The sequence below is a fragment of the Oryctolagus cuniculus genome, chromosome 8 (genome assembly GCF_051225735.1).
Source record: "Oryctolagus cuniculus isolate XC-2025 breed Fujian yellow rabbit chromosome 8, ASM5122573v1, whole genome shotgun sequence".
In the NCBI taxonomy this organism is placed as follows: Eukaryota; Metazoa; Chordata; class Mammalia; order Lagomorpha; family Leporidae; genus Oryctolagus; species Oryctolagus cuniculus.
This window is the reverse complement of record NC_142874.1, coordinates 37929861-37950051: the sequence shown is the minus strand read 5'-3', so window position 1 is coordinate 37950051 and position 20191 is coordinate 37929861. Positions and strand designations below refer to the sequence as shown.

The window sequence follows — 20191 nt, the reverse complement described above, 5'->3', positions numbered from 1 at the left end:
TAGAATGTTTTGGCCTATAATAAGGCCCAAAGATTTGCATATGTGTGTGCTTGTTTCAATACCAGACCCAATTTCACATTGCTTTAATTTTGCTTTGTTTCCTTTCTTTCATGTGTGATTTCACTTTCACTTAAAGTGATTAGCAGTAGCAGGGTATTCTGTTTATAGCATTTCCTCTTTAATTCAGCTCCTCTGTTTCAATTCATTTTGCTAATTTCTCAGGGGCCAGAGCTTTATCATGCAAAGTCTAAGGACAGCATTTACCTCTGGTAGTCTACTTTAAAGCTTTTGCTTCTTTAAAACAAGGGTAGACTGACAATCAGGGGACATCAAAATTCCCTAGTGCTCATTTTTTCTCTCATGGTGCTTCTGCTGTATTGATTTCAGGGTTTGAAAGTCAACCTTATTTTTTGCAACATGGTGCACTGTAGGGTCCAGGGACCAGGATCGCTGGTCTGAATTAAGAGAAATGAGACTTAAATGTTCATTATGTGTGTGTGTGTGTTTTTTTTTTTTTTTTTTTTTTTTTTTTTGACAGGCAGAGTGGACAGTGAGAGAGAGAGACAGAGAGAAAGGTCTTCCTTTTGCTGTTGGTTCACCCTCCAATGGCCACTGCGGCTGGTGCGCTGCGGCCGGCGCACCGCGCTGATCCGATGGCAGGAGCCAGGTGCTTCTCCTGGTCTCCCATGGGGTGCAGGGCCCAAATACTTGGGCCATTGTCCACTGCCTTCCCGGGCCACAGTAGAGAGCTGGTCTGGAAGAGGGGCAACCAGGACAGAATCGGGAGCCCCGACCTGGACTAGAACCCGGTGTGCCGGCGCCGCAAGGCAGAGGATTAGCCTAGTGAGCCGCGGCGCCGCCCCATTATGTGTGTTTTTTAAATATATATTTTGGGCAGGCACTTGGCTAAGCAGGTGGGATGCTGCTGGGAATATCGGCATTCCATGTTGGAGTTCCTGGGTTTGAGTCCCAGCGAAGCTCCAGGTTGCACTTCCTTTTGGTGTGGACTCTGGGAGGCAGTCGGTGATGGTACAAGTAGCTGGATCTCTGCGATCCACATAAGGAACTCAGACTGAGGGGCTGGTGTTGCAGCAAAATGGATGAAGCTGCCATCTGTGATGCCAACACTGGCATCCCATAGGGCACCGGTTTGTATACGGACTGTTTCATTTCCTACCCTGCTGGTGGTCTGGGACAAGCAGTGGAAGATGGCCCAAGTTTTTGGGCCCTCCTGGAAGACCTGGAGGAAGCTCCTGGCTCCTGGCTCCTGGCTTCAGATGGACCCAGCTTCGGCCAACAGCGGCCTTTTGGGGAGTGAATCAGCAGATGGATCTCTCTCTCTGCCCCTGCATCTGCCTCTCTCTAATTCTACCTTTCAGATAAATCAGTAAGTCTTTAAAAAAGTGAAAAAGCAAGAAACTCAGATTGAATTCCTGGCTCCTGACTTTGACCTGGCCAAGCCTCAAATGTTGTCGGGAAATGAGCCAGAGGATGAAAGATCTCTCTCTCCCGCTCTCTCTCTCTCAAAATAAATCAACAAACAAATAAATACATTTAAAATTTTTAAAAAAGAAAGGTTAGAGGAACACTGGAGAAAAAGACACCCACACTTGACCCCCATGTGTACATATTTTATTTGCATAAAGAGTATTGCATTTAATGCCACTTTTTTCTTTTATCCTCAGTTTTTGTACCAAGAATTTTAACTTTATGATTTATTTTTTTCTTTTTTTTATTTATTTGACAGGTAGAGTTATAGACAGTGAGAGAGAGACAGAGAGAAAGGTCTTCCTTCCATTGGTTCACCCTCCAAATGGCCGCTACGGCCGGCACTGTGCCATTCCAAAGCCAGGAGCCAGGGGCTTCCCCCTGGTACCCCATGCAGGTGCAGTGCCCAAGCACTTTGGCCATCCTCCACTGTCCTCCTGGGCCACAGCAGAGAGCTGGACTGGAAGAGGAGCAACCATGACTAGAACCTCACGCCCATATGGGATGCCGGTGCCACAGGTGGAGGATTAACCAAGTGAGCCGGCCCCCAACTTTATGATCTATTAACATCCTTATAGGCACATTTAATGCACAGAGTCTCCCTCCTGCTTAGACTTTACAGAATGCATTCACACTGCTGACTGCTGATGGATCTGTCGATGGTGAACATCCTAGCACGTCACATCTCTGTGGTAGGATTCCTCTGGCGCATGTTCCCAAGGTTGGTCCTTTGGGTCATGAGACATACACGTTCCTAATTTGACTGAATGCCATCAGACTGCACTGATTTTGTTCCCACTGCACCAGCAGTAGCTTATCACTGGACTTGAAAACAACGTTTCAAAACTTTCAGGAGTTAACGCTCAAGTGTCCTGGAGGAAAATGCAACTCAGCAATACTTCACAACCTGAGCTCAGGGCTAGAATTCTTGGGCTTGATTATTATTTCTTGACTGTGTTTGAGAGGATTTCTGAGCAATTCACCATTGATTGGATGAGTATTCCAATAAGAGGCTGAAAGTAGGTTGACTTCCTGAAGTGTAAAGGTTGCATTGCCACTTCTCAATTTCCCCTCTAGATGAAATGCATACATAGAAGTACTTATAAAGAAATGACAAAATCCATGCATTACCAATATACTACAGCTTTAATTTATTTCCAAGTAGATTTATTTTAAGTATCCAGCAATGTAGGAAATATAGGTTTCTGCCTCTCCAAGTCAATTATATAAAACTATATGGATAAAAAAATTATGTTGAATCAGTGGACTTAACTATTCTCAGAATTTTTATGAAGTGTAACTATACATATAACTTCTTGAAGAAATAATTATCATACTTCCTCATAGTTTATTAAATGTAATTTACATATTTCTCTATAAAGGCTGAGTTTTTATTACTCAAATATTCATTCATTAAAAAAAACATAAAATGTCTGTCATATAATTGGGAGTATAGTTGTGAAAAAAGCTAGAGAGTGCCTATTTTGTATTTATATATATTTACACACATTTATATATAAAATAAATATCGATATATATAAGTAGATGTATAAAGAGAATGGTTTTTATTGAACTCCTGAAAAATTACAATACAGTTAACATAACAAAGAATCAGCCATGATAAACTATTGTGAAGAGAAAAACACTTTCATTCTAAATGAACATTAACATTCTTCTATCCTGTTTTTGGTTCCCAAATTATTCTGGTGAGGAGGAATCCATTCTGTCATTTTAGGTATCTTCAGCAAAAAGAAAATACATATCCAGTAGAAATTTGTGAATATATATTCAATAATTTCTATGATTGTAATCATACTGGCCCCACAAAATAGGCCTAGTTGACCGCCAATATCTGCTGTAATAAAATCAATAGAGAAATTGAATGTCATTGCTTTTTCATTAAAAGCAAATAAAACACTATTAGATGTTAAATTATTTGAAACTAATGGGTTAATCATAAGTGATATTATATAAACATAGGTTCATCCTAGTGTTTCAAATTATCATATAAAATGGCTACAATTAGTAATATCTGACAATCATGCTCACACAAATTATCCCAAAAAGAAGAAAAAACAAGCACACCTAAAATCTGTTCCCAAAAATACAACTCAAAGACTTTGGGATGTTTAATCTGGGCAAATTTATAAATCCTATATCATTAAAATTCAGTTACATGGGGCTGGCTTTGTGGCATAGCCAATGAAGTCATTGCTGGGACAGCAATATTCCATGTGGGCACTGGTTCAAGTTCTGGCTGCTCCATGTCTGATCCAGTTCACTGCTATGGCCAGGAAAACCAGCAGAGGATGGCCCAAGTGCTTGGGACCCTGCACCTATGTAGGAGGCCTGGATGGAGCTCCTGGCTCCTGGCTTCGTTTTGGCTCAGCCCTGGCCTTTGTGGCCACTTTTTGAGTGAACCAGCAGATGGAAGATCTCTCTCTCTCTCTCTCTGCCCATCTCTCTGTAACTCTGCGTTTCAAAAAAATAAATATTTTTTAAAATTCAACTCCATGTGTTAAATGAAGAGTATAAATTGGACATTCAGATGGCATGACTAGGTCATGTGGTTTTCCAGAAAATAAATTTCTAAGTAATTTGGGTTAACAACAAACTTTGTCTTTTTTTGAGCATTTATAATATTTTATCTAACTAAAATATATTAACACAGCAGTGCCTTTAAAATGTTTTTAAGTCTCTATCTTCATTATCTGAGTATTTATTATACTAAAATATATATAATGTGAAATTTATATTTTGAACCATTTTTAAGTGTACAGTTCTGTGGCATTAAGTACAAGCGCATTGCTGTGTACCCATAATCATCATTCATCTCCCTTTTTTTAAATTGCTATTGATTTGAGAGACAGGGGTTGGGGAGAGAGAATATGTACACTCTCATTCTCTGGTTCACACCTCAAATGCCCACAACAGTCAGGTCTGGGGCAGGCTGAATCCAGGAGCCAGACACTCTATCTAGGTCTCCACTACGGGTGGCAGGGACCCAATCACCTGAGCCATTCACCTGCAGCCTCCCAGGGTGCACATTAGCAGGAAGCTGGAATCCGGAGTGGAGCTGGGGCTTGAACCTAGGCACTACAATATGGATGTATCTGTCCCAAGCCGTCACCCAGCTCCGAAGAACTTCTAACCTTCATTGGCTGAAACCTTTTAAACAGTAACTGTTCATCCCCTCCTCTCTGCAGCCCCTGGCAGTCACCCTTTTACCTTTTGTCCCTGGAAATTTGATCACTCTAGCGCTGTCTTATGAAACAGATCATTTGTCTTTATCTCATTGCTCTGAGCCATTCTCAGGGTCATGCTATTTGTAAAGTGTGTTAATGAAGGCTTGGCTTCTTTAAGAGCTTCCAGGAATTGGGACTATACAGGGTCTCAGCTGTCAGATCTGATGACTGTCGCTTCCTCTGACTCTCTTGGCCAATTCTCTCACCTCCATGGCTTCCTCCAGTAGGCAATACCAGCTAGCAAAGCAGTGACGAAGTTAGTTAAGGACTGCATCCTGAGAGTGAGCACATAGTGCTCGCTAACTAAATGGCTAATCTTGGCCACTCATGTTCTTCCTTTTAACTCTCTCTGGTGTGGAACTCTGGGTGGAGGTGGAAGGTGGGAGGTGGCAGACATAGGATTGCTGAGAGACTCTGTGATTGTTACCTGATGATCGGGATACTCTGAAAGGACAGGGAAATGTGGGAGTGAGTCTGAGACGAGTAACCCCAGCCTCTCTTCAGAGCAGTGAGGTTGGTTTGAAGTGTTTGCCACAAAGTGGAGAAGTATCGGATAAATAAACAAGGATACTTCAACAAATGTGGGGAAAACAGAATTAAAAGATTAAGTTTATTTCGGTGTAAAAAATCTTGAAATGCATGCATAGTTTTTCCTCTCACACATTTTCATGAAATGTTTGAGGACCTCTCATATACAAAAATTTCATTTTTTGTCCCCAAATAAATTCATTTTTGAATTTGATCTTTGCAAGTACTTTGATATATCCTTATAGCTGACAAATGAAATTTTTGCTAATTATTTTTCCTCCATTGATAAGTGAAATCTCAACTCAGGAAGAGAAAAAAAGCTAACAGAAAATTAGGAACAACCAAATAGCACTTACCTAGTAACTCAGGCACACTCACTGCTTTTTGCTGCTGGGTTATCTTATAGTTTAAGTCACTATAGTTTATTTCAATGTGCACAAGATTCTCCCTAGGGATTAAAAGGTGAGTTAACATAGTCATGATTTTCAGCATAACTTTTAAATCCCATCTGGTGAAAGGTAGTATTCACTTTTGGGTTTAAATGCTATTTATGGCATTGTATTCAACATTAATTACAATTAGCACCATTTAGAAGGCACCTTTTTTTCTGTTGGGTTTTTAGGAAAAATATCCTTTCCTGAAATCTAATACTTTTTTCACAGTTCATTCCTGAGAAATTCTAAAAAAGGCATTCAATTGAAATATCTGCTGAGCAGGCAGAACTGTCTACTGGTCAAGTATTTACAAATGTTTAAGGGTGTATTTAATTTTAATTCAAGTACTTGTTCTATTCTTTGCTACTTACACAACCCTAAGGAAATCACTTTGTTTACCTGAGTCATGATTTCCTCATCTGCTGCAGGATATAGGGTTATGGAGAGGAGAAGTTGAATAATGTAATAAAGAATTGGCATACAATATGGTCCGTATTAGTACTCAATAAATATTAGTCATTTACTCTATGCCATGGATATATAAGTGGGCAAAGACCCTGTTTCCTTAATGTCTTCTAGAAATCATCACATGTGATTAGAGTAGAAAACACTGCTGTAAAATAATAGGTGTTTGTTCTAAGAGACTCGGACCCTCTTCAGCCAAGACTTCCACCTTGAACTTCAGTGATATATTTATGGCCTCTGGGTATTTTTATTTGGATACCTAACAGATATTTCGAATATAATATTTCCCAAACTGAACTCTGGGTATTCCCCCTAGCTATAATGTAAAATCCCACACTCCATAGCCAATCCTGCATGAAATTCTGTCTTACTTTCAAAGTACTCATGTATCTAGAGCCTTACTACTTTTCACTCCACTCCACACTACCATCTCTGCCCAAATCTCCATGAATTCTCCCTAGAGTTTTGCAAGTGTTTCTGACTGGTCTTTCGACTTCCATTTTTAATGCATCCACTTCAACAAATACCTACCTTCTGTTCTTTACACAACAGCCAAGCTATCCTCCCTTAACTCGCCAAAGCATGTGTATCTTCTGTTCAACTTCTCCTCCACTCCAGCTTCCCCATCCCAGTCTCCCCAGGACACTGTAAGGAAAGCTCCTCCATGGAATTCTGTGAACCACTGTTTAGAAGTTTGCTTAAACGTCACTTTCTCAAGAAGTTCTTTCCTGATCATAATCTACAACACTGCCATCAGCTTTTGTGTCGCCCTTCCCTACCACCTTCTAACATGCCTCTATACATTTATTGTCCATTTCCATCCCAGTGAAAATAGGTGCAATGAGACAGGGTTTTGTCTTTCATACACTGAGGATCTCTAATGCCTAGAACATTTCTTGAATATTACACATAACAGGTGCTCATTATATATTTATAAAATGAACACATAAGGGAACAAATTAAAGATTATTCTAATAAATAAATGGATAAAATATTAACCTGAGTTATGAGCTAAGGTGGAACCCAACACCCTCATGATTTTCAGGTAATAATCACTGTCATTAGGAATGGATCCTATTATTAATATTTCCCGGAATCACGTGATGTTCTTTAATATATCTAAGGAACATGGTTGTAAATCACTCTCCTTGGTTTTTATAGTCTTTAAAATCAATATGTCCAATCATAATTAATTTGAAACACATTATTAATATATTTACTTAATTTCCATTGGTTTAATCCTGGGTGACAAAAGAATGTACTGTGTTTGAAAAGATAATCAGGAGATATAATAACGTTGACAAATAATAAAGTAGTCACCAAAGTAAAGAAAATAATAAAGTTGTCTTGGAAATCCATACATTTCAGTAATATTTCAATCTTTTTGTCCATAATTATGCTCCTAATTTTCATGTACACCGATAATATCGTTGACTTTCCCAAGCACAATATTCATGATCATTTCCAAGCTTTACTCGTCTCTATGTTAGAGAGAAGATAAATTTGTCCCCCACAAAAGTATTGTGAAATTTACTCCATTGTATCTGCAAGCTGATTTGTCCAGTAATGTGGGTCTCACTGAATCTGTGCCGCATGGTGAGAATGAACTTCTTTAGTATTTAAATAAAAGAATATTTGTTTCTATCAGAAGAGGCATAATTATAAAATAAATAATAAGGCCAAAGAGAGCAAAGAAAAAAACGAGGCTTCATTGCATTACAAAATGCTCAGGAAATGCTTGTGGGTGCCTGAACATGAGTGCTGCATGAAGGGGAATGGATTGGTTTTGCATACAGCATACCAATTTATGACTTGTTATTATAAAATCTGTTACTTTAAAATAAAAACCTTTTAAAAAATTCACTTGTGTGACTAATGACTAACTTTGGCTACAGTTTACCTTTATATTCATCTCCTCACTGCCTGCTTCAGTCCAGGTGAACTTCTCATCATTTAATGAAGTTCAGCACCCATCACCTAAAACTGTAGGCTGGGGCCAATTTCTGCCCCTGAAAGAGTCCCATTCAGCCCTTGTGATTTAGTTAGGGAGTGCTTCCTTTGAAGGCTTCCTGATGCTTAGGGTTTTTTGTTTGTTTGTTTGTTTTTTAAAATTAATTTATCTATTTTAAAGAGTTAGAGAGTCAGAGATCTTCTGTGGGTTTACTCCCCAGATAGCGGCAATGGCCAGCACTGGGCCAGGACAAAATCAAGAGCCAGGGCTTCATCCATGTCTCCCACATGCATACAGGCTCCCAAGCACTTGAGCCATCTTCTGCTGTTTTTCCCAGGCCATTAGCCGAGAGCTGGATGGGAAGTAGAACAGCCAGGACACGAACTGGCCCAGGCCACCCTGATGCTTGGATTTTATATCTGCTCTCCTGTCAAACTAAAAATGTGTGTTCTCATTTACAACTTTTCCAGTGTCAGTACAATGACTTCTTAATTATACGTTTGAGTTCTGAGTGCCTCTGTCTGGGACTCAGGCAACTCCTCAATCTACCTGCCTTTGTTCAGCTACGTGTCTTAGTCTTCCTGTTAATGGCCCCCCAAATTCACCATCATGGAAGGTCACTATGTGTTAATTATGTGATAGGATTAATTGGAGAGCTTTTAATGTATTCTGACTTTTAAGAAAAAAGTACAGTGCTTTCTATGATTACATTGTTTTATAGATGGATTTCTTTTCTGATTCACCTGTATGTCTCCAACCCAGGCCCAAGTTCTCAGCATATTAGACAGTTCAAAGTGGCCTTCTACGTCACATTTTTAAAATATCGTGCTGCTGGAGGCAGAAGTGTAAACAAAAGTATAGTTTCAGATTTTCCAGCTTGTCTTCTCTCAGTGTTCAAAATTACATCCTATCAGTCCTATCTTAATTAAAACATTTTCCTTTCTAATTTGGAAAGACCATTTTACTGGCTTGGCATTGATATGAGAGGAATGTTTTTTATTTTATTAAAACAAATACCCACTTAAAACTGAAATCAAAACATAGTTTCAAGTTAGGGAATTGCTGTGCAAATATAAATCAGCTCTAACACATTGTTATTTTAATAGATATATGTATAAATAATAATATATTGCATTGCTATTTCAGATCCTAAGGCTAAGAATGTAAATTCCCAAGAAGAGAAATATTACTGTTGCTTCCTGATGAGACAGGAAAGAATCCTGTGTGACGCATGACTTAGAATTTCTTAGAGTTTTCTAGAAAGAAAACTAGTTCAATTCTCAGTTACGGAGGAGAACTGGAATCATATATCTCTGTGGAAAGCAGGGGGGACCAGAGTCAAAGCAGGGTCAAACAGCTGTGGCTGAACCAGAGCTGAAACCTGGAGCCAGGATCTCAGACCAGGTCTCCCTCTTGGGTTGTGAGAACCCAGTCCTCTGAACCATCACCACGGCCTTCCAGATTTGCATAAGTTGGCATAACTTCTTTCTGAGCCTTGACTATCTCGACAGGACACTTAGTTAAAAGGGGGCATGCTTCCATTTCCTCCTTTGTAAAGTGAGAATAATAATTTCTGCTCCATCTACCTTACATAATTACAGAAAGCTTCAAATTATGCAATATAGAGGTAAGGACACTTTCATATGTTAAAAAGTTAATGGATATTAGTCAGCATTAATACTTTCCACAGTTAAGGCAGTAAAGGTCTGGTCATGAGCAAATCACTCAGGCAAGCTTCATTTTACCTTCCACACAATTAAATTTAAGGGGTTGAAGAATGTGCCTTATCTTACTTAAAAATTCTTTTCTCTCATTGTTAACTTAGTGACATAAGCTGTCATTTCTCTTAATTGATGAGAATTTCATTTCCTAAGTGTTTGAGTTTCCAGTAAAGAAAAAAGTCATGTTAATTATGAATCATTTATAAGGTTAATAAAAAATTACCTGATATATTCTTGGCTGTGGTTCAACTTCTTGGAGAGATATTTCAAAGCTTTTTGACTTGGGAAAGTGGTGTAAGAAATAGTAGCAGGATATTCTGTTTCTTCACAAGAAACAGGGCAGCTGGAATTATGTGTTCCCACTGTACATAATTCCTTAAATTCAATGTGGTCTGAAATGAAAATGAGGAACACATTCAGAGAATAGGAAAAATTAGCAGCATGGAGAATAATGCTTTTTTTTAAGTTTGTAAGTTTACTTTCCATGTTAAAAAAAAAGGTGCCTAGCAAGTGCTATCACTTTCTTTTCTTTTTTTAAAGATTTATTTATTTATTTATTTGAAAGCCAGAATTACAGAGAGGAAGAGGCATAGAGAGAAGTCTTCCATTCACTGGCTCATTCTCCAAATGGCCACAATGGCCAGAGCTGGGCGTATCTGAAACCAAGAACCTGGAGTTTCTTCCAGGTCTTCCACATGGGTGCAGGTGTCCAAGGGCCTGAGCTATCTTCCTTTGCTTTCCCAGGCCATAGCAGAGAGCTGGTTGGGAAGTGGAGCAGCCGGGACTTGAACCACCACCTGTATGGGTTGCTAGCACTACAGATAGTGGCTTTACCTGCTATGTCACAGTGCTGGCCCCAATCAATACTTTTTTTTTTGCATGCATTTCATAAATACAACTTTGGGAACATAGTAATTCTTCCCACCATACCCTCCCTTCCCACCCACACTCCCACCCCTCTTCCTCTTCCCCTCTCTTGTTCCCAGTCTTATTTTTTTTTTTTACTAAATCTATTTTCATGTACCTTTATTTAACTCTATTTTAGGTAGAGTTCAACACTTTGTATAAGAAAGAAATAGAAAAAAAAAACAAGAAAAAAAAAAAAAACAAGAACAAACACTATTTCTCAACAGTCCAGAAAAGGCCCCTTCGAAGTCATTGCATCTTGAAGGCAATTACTTCTTTTTTATTTAGAAACTTAATGATCTTTAAAGAACCCAAGTGCTAATGCGAATGCTTAGATTGTACTATAATTGTGAGACATGATAATATCCTCCACTTAATACACGAAAGCAAAGTAATTCTTTGAGAGCAAGTTTTACTATTAAGTTTGGTAATACAACACTGAGAACAAGAAGTTAGTGCACAGTGACTGCATGGGGAGTTAGTGCACAGTGACTCGTGTTGTTAATTTAGCAATTAACACTCTTATGTATACTATCAGTGATCACCCAAGGCTCTTGACAAGAGCTGCCTAAGCTATGGAAGTTTTTTGGATCCACAATCTCCATCAGTATTTAGACAAGGCCATAGTCAAAGTGGAAGCTCTCACTTTCCTTAAGAGGAAAGTACAACCTTCTTTGGTGGCCTCTTCTTCCCACTGGGGTCTCATCCACAGAGGTGCTTCATGTAGAACAATTTTTGCCACAGTGTCTTAGTTTTCCATGCCTGAAATGCTCCCTTGGGTTTTTTAGCCAGACCAGAATGCCTTAAGGGCTGATTCTGAGGTTAGAGTGCTACTTAAGGCAATTGCCATTCTATGAGTCTGCTGTGTGGACTGCTTCCCATGTTGGAGCATTCATTCCTTTTTAATTCTATCTATTATTATTACCAAACACTTAGTATTATTTATGTGATCCTTTTAACACTTAATCCTATCTATATAATCACTTTAACACTTAAAATGCTGTTTTTACCACCCAGCTTAAGGGGACTTTGGGTCCCTGGGCAAAGTTTTAAACTGTACCCTTAGAAGTAAGTACATAGGAATATATGCAGAACTATACAGCTTTACAGTTATAGACTTCATATATTTCACAATTACAACTTTAGGATCATGGTGATTCTTCCCAAAGTGCCGACCCTCCCACCCACACTCCCACCCCCCTTCCTCTTCCCTCTCTTATTCTCACTCATTTTTAACTGTGATCTATTTTCAATTAAACTTACACAGATATGGTTAACTCTAGTAGAGTTCAACCATTAGTATGAAAGAAAAAAAGGTAAATAAAATAAGATAAAAGAAAAAAAAGGAAAAAAAAAAAAAACTTCCTCAACAGTCGAGACAAGGTCTGTTCAAAGTTCTTGTTTCTCAAAGTGTCAATTTCATCAGTACTTTCTTCTTTTCTGAGCACAGCAGTGGCCACAATGTAAAACACAGGAGTTGCTGTCTTGGAACTCCTTGAGTCACTGGACTCAAATACTTGTTAGAAAGGAGACAATCCTTCTAGGAAGTCCCTGGGTATATTTCCAGAAAATATCAGATACTTGGACAGGAGAAAGATGGCAAGTAATGTAACATTTGCCACTTTGGGGGAACTTTAAAAAAAATCCTGAAAGTCCATGACTCAAGCCGAGCTTTGCTCTACACTTGTCTCCAGATGTGGTGTTGTGAACTGTGCGGCCAGGTGCTGGGAGTCTCTTGTTTCTGTGGACCCAATAGTTCCAAGTCAGCTCCAGAGGTTCTCTGTCTTCTGTTCCCTCTTAGCCCCCTTAGAACAACCAGGCTAGTCATAGGAATCAGTCCTGGGAAAAGCCTCTGCAGGAAGTAGCCTTTGTCTCCAGCTTCAGCCCTTGGAACTGACTGCCAGTGCTCTTTCTCACTATTCCTCACTCTTGGGTTTTGAGCCTGAAATCTTTGTTCTTGTGAACACACCCTTCACCAGGACACTCTGACTGATGATCATCTTTGAACTTCTCTTCCAGATTCTAAGTTTTTGTCTCTTTTTTAATTTTTAATTTATTTGAGAGGCAAAGAAAAAGATAGGTGGATAAAGAGAGAAAGGAGAGAGAGAGAGAGAGAGAGAGAGAGAGATGATTCAGTCTCCAAATGCCTACAATAGCTGTGCCTTGGCCAGGGTTGAAGCCAGGAGCAAGGAAATCCATGCAAGTCTCCTATGTAGGTGCTAAGAACCTAACCCTGTGCTGTTACCCCTGCCTTCCAGAAAGCTTTGCCTTAGCAGAAAGCTGAGATCTATAACCAGTCAAAATTTGAATCTAGGTACTCTGGCAAGGTTTTAAACTGTACCCTTAGAAGTAAGTACATAGGAATATATGCAGAACTATACAGCTTTACAGTTACAGACTTCATATATTTCACAATTACAACTTTAGGATCATGGCGATTCTTCCCAAAGTGCTGACCCTCTAACTGGTGTCTTAACCTCTAGGCAGAATTCTGTTAATTCCCAGTCTTCCCACACTCACATACACACAGTCTTACCCACTCATACACTCACACAGGCACAAATACTTTTCTGACGCCTGTGCCCACAGCGGCCCCTAAAGAAGTGTATGTGGATATATTTCCCCAAGTTCTTCTTCAAATCTCCATCAAGAAAAGAAAATCAGAAGAAATTTGCCAGAATAATTTCAATTATCTTATTCAGTAATATAGCTTCTGCCTACTTAGCTTGTGAGCTATATACATAATATTTATATAATGTATATTTTATTAAAAATAATATCCTATCCTAGTTAACAGTAATTAAAATGAACAAACCTGTTTAAACAATCTGTGCTGTCCTCGACATATTTTCACAATGAGTAAGATAAGCAATTTTTATAGAATGGTATATAGTGAGACTTCCTTTCAATAAAAATAATCCATGAATGAAAGTCATAAATATGAAGCTATAAATATGGAGAAATTTATGGTAGATTATACTAGTGTAGCAATAGTGGGGATTAATACAAGAAGTATATAAACAACAGTCAACTGTTTGGGAATAAATTTCACAAATAAATATGGCATGCATAGTTACAATTCCATTTATGTGAAATGTTATGGGTACATTTATGCATAATACATGTATAATGAAATGAATAAATGAAAGGATGTTTCCCAGAGAGAGCAATTTTCAGAGTGATGCAGCTGCTTCTACTGATTTTTATTTCTTTTTTTATGCTTTACTTTTTCATGTTAATGTAATAATATTAAAAGAGAACAGATTCAGTGCAGGTGATAGCTACAATCCTAAGGATATAACGTTACCCCTTTCCTCCATCCTAACTTCCCCCCTTACCTCTCCCTTTCTTTCCTTTTATCTTTCCTTCTTTCTTTTTTAGTTTTAGAGACAACATATTTTTACTTGAGATTATAGCCAAGGACTTAATTCTCTACTAAATAAAGAGATCAACAGGTAAAAAGTAAATCCTAGATCAGTGGTAATATAGAAAAGAGCTATAAACAATAATCATATCAAAGTATGATGGGGCTGGTGTTGTGGCATAGTGGGTAAAACTGCTTCCTGCAACCCCAGAATTCTATAGGGGAACCAGTGCCTGTCCTGCCTGCTCCACTTCCAATCCAACTCCCTGCTAATGGCCTGGGAAAAGTCAGCAGAGGATAGTTGAAGTTCTTGGGCCCCTGTCACCCATGTGGGAGACACGGATAAAGCTCCTGGCTCCTGGTTTTGGCCTGAATCAGCTCCGGGGAGTCAACCAGGGGATAGAAGACCTTTCTCTCTGTCTCTCCATCTCTATGTAACTCTGACTTTCAAATAAATAAATAAATCCTTAAAGAAATAGGGAAAATTTCACCCATATGAATAAAATTTTAAAATAATATGAGAGATCATGTGGTGTTTGTCTTATTCAACATGATGTCCTCCAGTTGCATTCATTTTGATGCAAATTTGAGAATTACATTATTTTTATAGTTGAATAATATTCTATTGTATATGCCTGTGCAAACATACACACACACATATTACATTTTCTTTATCCATTCATCTGATGATGGGCATCTTGGATGATTCCGTATTTTGGCTATTGTGAACAGTGCTGCTATAAACAGTGGTGCAAGTGTCTCTTTGATACAATGTGTTCGTATTTATTGAGCATACACCCAGTATATATGGCAAATCAACAGTCAATATCAGGCTTAATGCATTTCCCCTCAGATCTGGAAAAAGGCAAGGATGTCCATTTTTATGACTCTTATTCAAAACAGAACTGGAAGTATTAGCAATATTAATTAGGGAGGAGAAAGAATTATAAGTTATCAAACTCAGAAAAGAGGAAGTCAAATTGTCCATGTTTGCAGATGGTTTCTTTTCTATTCCATGATGTTTGAAATACTCAGAGCAAGCTTGTTTTATTTACAGAATTAGAAAAAATAAGGACATTTTAATTATAGAAATTATAAAATTTTAAAAGCAACATTGTGGGGAGCAATCCGGACTAGACTAAGTTACTCGAATTAGGACTTATTCTATGCATCTGCTCTCCCACAATATGGCGCTGGGAGAGAAGTAAACAGCTTCCGCACAGCTGTCTCCAGTTCAGCTAATAAACTGTAGGACTTGCTCCTGATTGGAGAGCAGCGTACTCGGCGTGTGGGCAGCCGAGTTAGGATTGGCGGAGGAGGACTATAAAGGAGGAGAGAGACGGCATGCACCGGGAACATCTATGGGGAACATCTAAGGGAACCCGTGCAGCCCCCGAGAAAGCCGGCCGGCGGTGTGCCGCTCCCCTGCGGAAGTGGGGAATGCGGCCAGGGGGAACTGCCCTTCCACGGAGGTGGAAGGGATAGTAGCCAACCCGGGAAGAACCAGCAGCAAACCCGGGGAGGGCCGAGCAGACGAAAGAACAGCGCAGGGTCCTGTGTTGCTCCTCCACGAAGAGGGGGAGCGACATAATGGTGCCGTGACTCGGATATGAAGCCTAGGCAGGGTTCAGTGTTGCTCCTCCACGAAGAGGGGGAGCGACATAATGGTGCCGTGACTCGGATAGAAAACCTAGGACGGATAGGAAACCTAGCTCGGATAGGAAACCTAGGACGGATAGGAAACCTAGGACGGATATGAAACTTAGGAGGGAAGAAACGGGAAGAACTGGGAAAATATCGGAGAGAGAGACTAGCAAACAGCCTAGGGAAAAGCCGGACGAAAAAGGAGCCGGAAGAAGCTATTGAAAGCCTAGGCATAGACTCAGATACGGACTACGGGGGGAAGCTGGGAGAAATCTCTAAGGTCGAAAGCGAAAGTGAAAGCTAGAACAAACAGACTCGGACGCGGACTGTGGGGAGAGGCCAGGAGAAATGAGGGAGGAATATTGTTGGAAGAAAACTTAGGGAAACATACCGGGTAGAGAAAAATGTTAGGGAAATTGAAGCCGTGGGGGGCAGGCCAAGGCGGACACGAAAGCCACTTTGGGATTCTCAAGTTAGCCCGGGAATAGGGGGCGAAAAGTTGAAACCAGAAGCTGAAACGTGAGCCAGATTGGGGTCCGTCTGATTAGCCCGGGGAGCAAAGGACGGGAAGCCAAACCGTGGGGCGGAGACGTACGCTGGGTTGAATTCGCCAGGCTAGCTCGGGGAACTTAGATTGAATGCTAGTGGCGGACACGTAAGCTACGCTGTGTTACTCGCGGAAGCCGCCGCGTGCAGAGAGCACGGGGCGTGAATAGATAGGGAACGGGGCTGGCGTAGGCCGTGGTTCAGACGCGAAAGGGTTAAGCGTGGAGACCCCGGAGCGCGCGAAGCCGAGCCGCGCAAAGCCGGGAAGCTGCGCAGATGAGAGAGGCGCGCGGGCTGAAGCGGCGCAGAGCCGGGAACCCGCCGGCGGGGCGAGGTGCTGGAAAGCCGCAGGGATAAGAGAAACAGAAGTTTAGAAGTAAAGTGAGAAAAATAGGAATGCTGGAAGATAGAAGTAAAATGGGAGAAATAGGAATGCCCGGAGATAGAGAAATAGAGAAATAAAAAGGCCTCCCTACAACACTGCAATGTGAGAGCTTGGATTCGGTTTGCCTAATCAAGTGAGGCGATGAGCACCTGCGGGCAGCTAGCAGCTTATGCGCCGCAGGTCACCGAAGACAGGCACGAATTAACATCAGTAAGGCTTCCCCACAATACAACCATTAGGAGGCTTGGATTCGGTCTGCCTAATTAAGGCGGTAAGCGCCAGCAAGCAGCTCGACCAGAGTATGAGCTGCAGGTCACCGAAGATAGGCACAAACCAACACTAATAAGTCTCCCCCACAATACGGCAATGAGAAGGCTTGGATTCGGTTTGCCTGATAGGTTTTGTAAACACCTGCAGGCAGTTCTAGCAGAGCAGAGTATGCGCTGCAGGGCACCGAACACAGGCACGCATCAGCGCCTAAAAACCTCCTCACAACATGGCGAAGAGAGGACCCGGATTCGGTTTGCCTGATAGGACTTGTAAGAGCCTGTGGCAACTCTAGCAAGTAGAGCAGAGTGTGTGCCGCGGGACACCGAAGACAGGCGCGTATCAACGCTAAAAAATAAAAAGAAAGGGGGATCTGTGGGGAGCAATCCGGACTAGACTAAGTTACTCGAATTAGGACTTATTCTATGCATCTGCTCTCCCACAATATGGCGCTGGGAGAGAAGTAAACAGCTTCCGCACAGCTGTCTCCAGTTCAGCTAATAAACTGTAGGACTTGCTCCTGATTGGAGAGCAGCGTACTCGGCGTGTGGGCAGCCGAGTTAGGATTGGCGGAGGAGGACTATAAAGGAGGAGAGAGACGGCATGCACCGGGAACATCTATGGGGAACATCTAAGGGAACCCGTGCAGCCCCCGAGAAAGCCGGCCGGCGGTGTGCCGCTCCCCTGCGGAAGTGGGGAATGCGGCCAGGGGGAACTGCCCTTCCACGGAGGTGGAAGGGATAGTAGCCAACCCGGGAAGAACCAGCAGCAAACCCGGGGAGGGCCGAGCAGACGAAAGAACAGCGCAGGGTTCAGTGTTGCTCCTCCACGAAGAGGGGGAGCGACACAACATAGAGATTTAGAAATAAAAGTTAAAATTATCTACTATTGCTTTGTCACTATTAATCTTTAAAATCACATGTGTCTTGAAATCAGAGGATTTGTGTGTGTGTCTCTGTGTAATTTCCATATTTATGTAAACTACTGTTCAAAAAATTAATAAGCTCCTTCTTTTAGTGTATTTTATGTTTCCTGTATAGGCTATTCATAGTACTGATTGAATGTCTTGTGTTAGGCAACCTTAATATAGATCCTGAAAATAAACGAAGTAAATCACAGCACTTACCAAGTAGAGGGGAAACACAATTGTAGTATTTCTGTAGATCACATTCTACCCCATTTCCTTAAAAACAGTGAGTATATAAAGATTACATCTTATAAAACAGGCAAACCAATGGCAAAAGTATGTTTCCTATCTACAATCATCGATCAGTTTATCCATATAGACATTTATTCTTCTGTAAGAAAACACGTGAAAGCATGTTGGACCCACTGGAGATATTTGTTGAAAGAATAGTGTTTTTGTCTCTTTTCTTACTTACTTCTTTCTGACTATGTAATTCTAAAACTCTACAAGTGGAATAATATTTTAAAATTATCGGTAGCTTTCCGATTTGTAACTGCGTTCACAGCTCTCCTCGTTTGATCCTACTCACAATCTGTGAGGCCAAGGCTGACCATGGTACAGGTGAATACACTGAACTCAGACAGTGGTTGCCCAAGACTGTGCGCCAAGGGGCCTTGGCATTCTCTATGTCTTCTATTCTGTTCTTTCTATCCACCGATGTGTATATGTCCTTGGTGCACTGCCTTTCTAGGGGTAGAATGGTACAGAAAAGTATCAATATTTGGTCAGTACTAGCTGTGGATTGCAAGACAAATTGTAAAATCAATATGTATTAGACTTGGGGTTGATCCCAGTGCTGATACTGAAGCCTTAGTATTTGAATCTTAACAAAACATTTATCTTTCCCGACAATCCCTGTGGTGTCTGAGGTTACTCACAATGTTTAGTTGATAATACTAAAAATAACCAGTGGAGATTATCTGCTTAATATTTGTAGGCAATATGTGGAATTCTTAGCTAACCTTGAGGAAGTTCTCTCTCTGAGGGAAGCGATAGAAAACAAACGAACAAAAACAACATTCAGCATTAGGTTGGTAAAAATTCTCATTTTTTTCCAAATTGTGGCTTACCTCATGCAACATTATTTCTTCCATTATAAAGAACAATGAAATTTTAGAAACAACCCATATCTAAAAACCTGGTTTAGGGGATTGCTTCTGCAGATTTTTAGTGGAGTTGCTTCAGCTAATTCATTTGTGTCTATAAGTCTCAATTTCCCCATATAAAAGACTTGAGGAATGTGTAAGGATCTAATCAAATAAGAAAGCACCTGATCCATCCTACAGTTCATGCAAATGTCATGCTTGGTGTCTTGTACATCATCTTGCCTAGTTTCTGATGCATATGAGTCTTTGAATTTTGTGATAAATACTGCATTTTTAAAAATGTAAACAATATTCCACGTCAGTTAATTCAGACTTATTCCTAGTAATGAGGCCATATAACTGGAAATGACAAATCAGAGCCAGACCTAGCAGTTTTACAGAAGGACAGTTTCTGGAAAGGTCAGAGAATAGTGATCAAGAGTCTAGAAGGAAAGAATAAAGTGGACTTCTTGTGATTTGATTGTTGGTTTTAGCCCTTGTTTCTACTCCTGTGGAAATGTGGTCTTTCTACTTTTTACTTGTTGAATATTATGGTTAGTGGTGTATTAAGCCTGTGATTATAGAGTGGATTTAACTTATGTTTTTGCAAAAATTAAAGAAAAATGAAAGGAAGAAAGGTGGGTGATTGAGGGAGGGAGAGAGGAAGGGAGAGAAATATGGTTTTCTTCTTAGAATTGTACCTATGAAATATATGAAACCTATAAAAATAATAAATGTTTAAAAGTATTATAAAACTGAAAACAAAAAGAAGGAAGAGATGATTTGAAATCCATGAGACACAGTTTGCTAGGCAGTTGGTAATGTCATGTGGGAGCCTCTTTACAAGGGGAGAGAGAGAGAGAGAGAGGAGAGAGAGAGAGAGAGAGAGAGGAAGTGGGCTATAAACGGTAAACTTGTAGAGCCAATCTTATATGACCTTAATGCACTGTACATTTCTTTATAGCTTTATTCCAGGAAGGAAGGATACCTGAATTAAAATGTCCAACATTTATAAGGTATTCCATTTTCTATGCCAGCCATTTTTTAAACCATTTAAATACTTGTTTCATATTTATAACAACCGCATAAAGTAGGGAACTCTTACGCTCTCAATTTTATGGGATACACTGAGAGGTTAAGATCACCTAGGAGAGAAATTGTGGCATTCGCATGAGTTGGCTGGATCAGATCCAGC

At 40.3% G+C, this 20191-nt stretch overlaps 1 protein-coding gene and 1 pseudogene across 1 annotated transcript in view; both read right to left on the bottom strand.

The window, feature by feature from the left end:
• The window catches only part of LOC138843473 (ATP-binding cassette sub-family E member 1-like), a 1090710-nt pseudogene that overhangs the window by 961513 nt on the left and 109006 nt on the right, over positions 1-20191 (bottom strand).
• ASIC5 (acid sensing ion channel subunit family member 5) overlaps positions 2668-20191 on the bottom strand; it is a 36672-nt gene continuing 19148 nt past the window's right edge. The window contains exons 7-10 of the mRNA XM_002716885.4: positions 18071-18127; positions 10056-10224; positions 5618-5709; positions 2668-3343 (exon numbers count right to left, since the gene is read on the bottom strand). Of these exons, the coding sequence (XP_002716931.3) occupies positions 3153-3343; positions 5618-5709; positions 10056-10224; positions 18071-18127 (509 nt within the window). The 3' untranslated portion in view covers positions 2668-3152. The remainder of the gene's footprint in view (positions 3344-5617; positions 5710-10055; positions 10225-18070; positions 18128-20191) is intronic.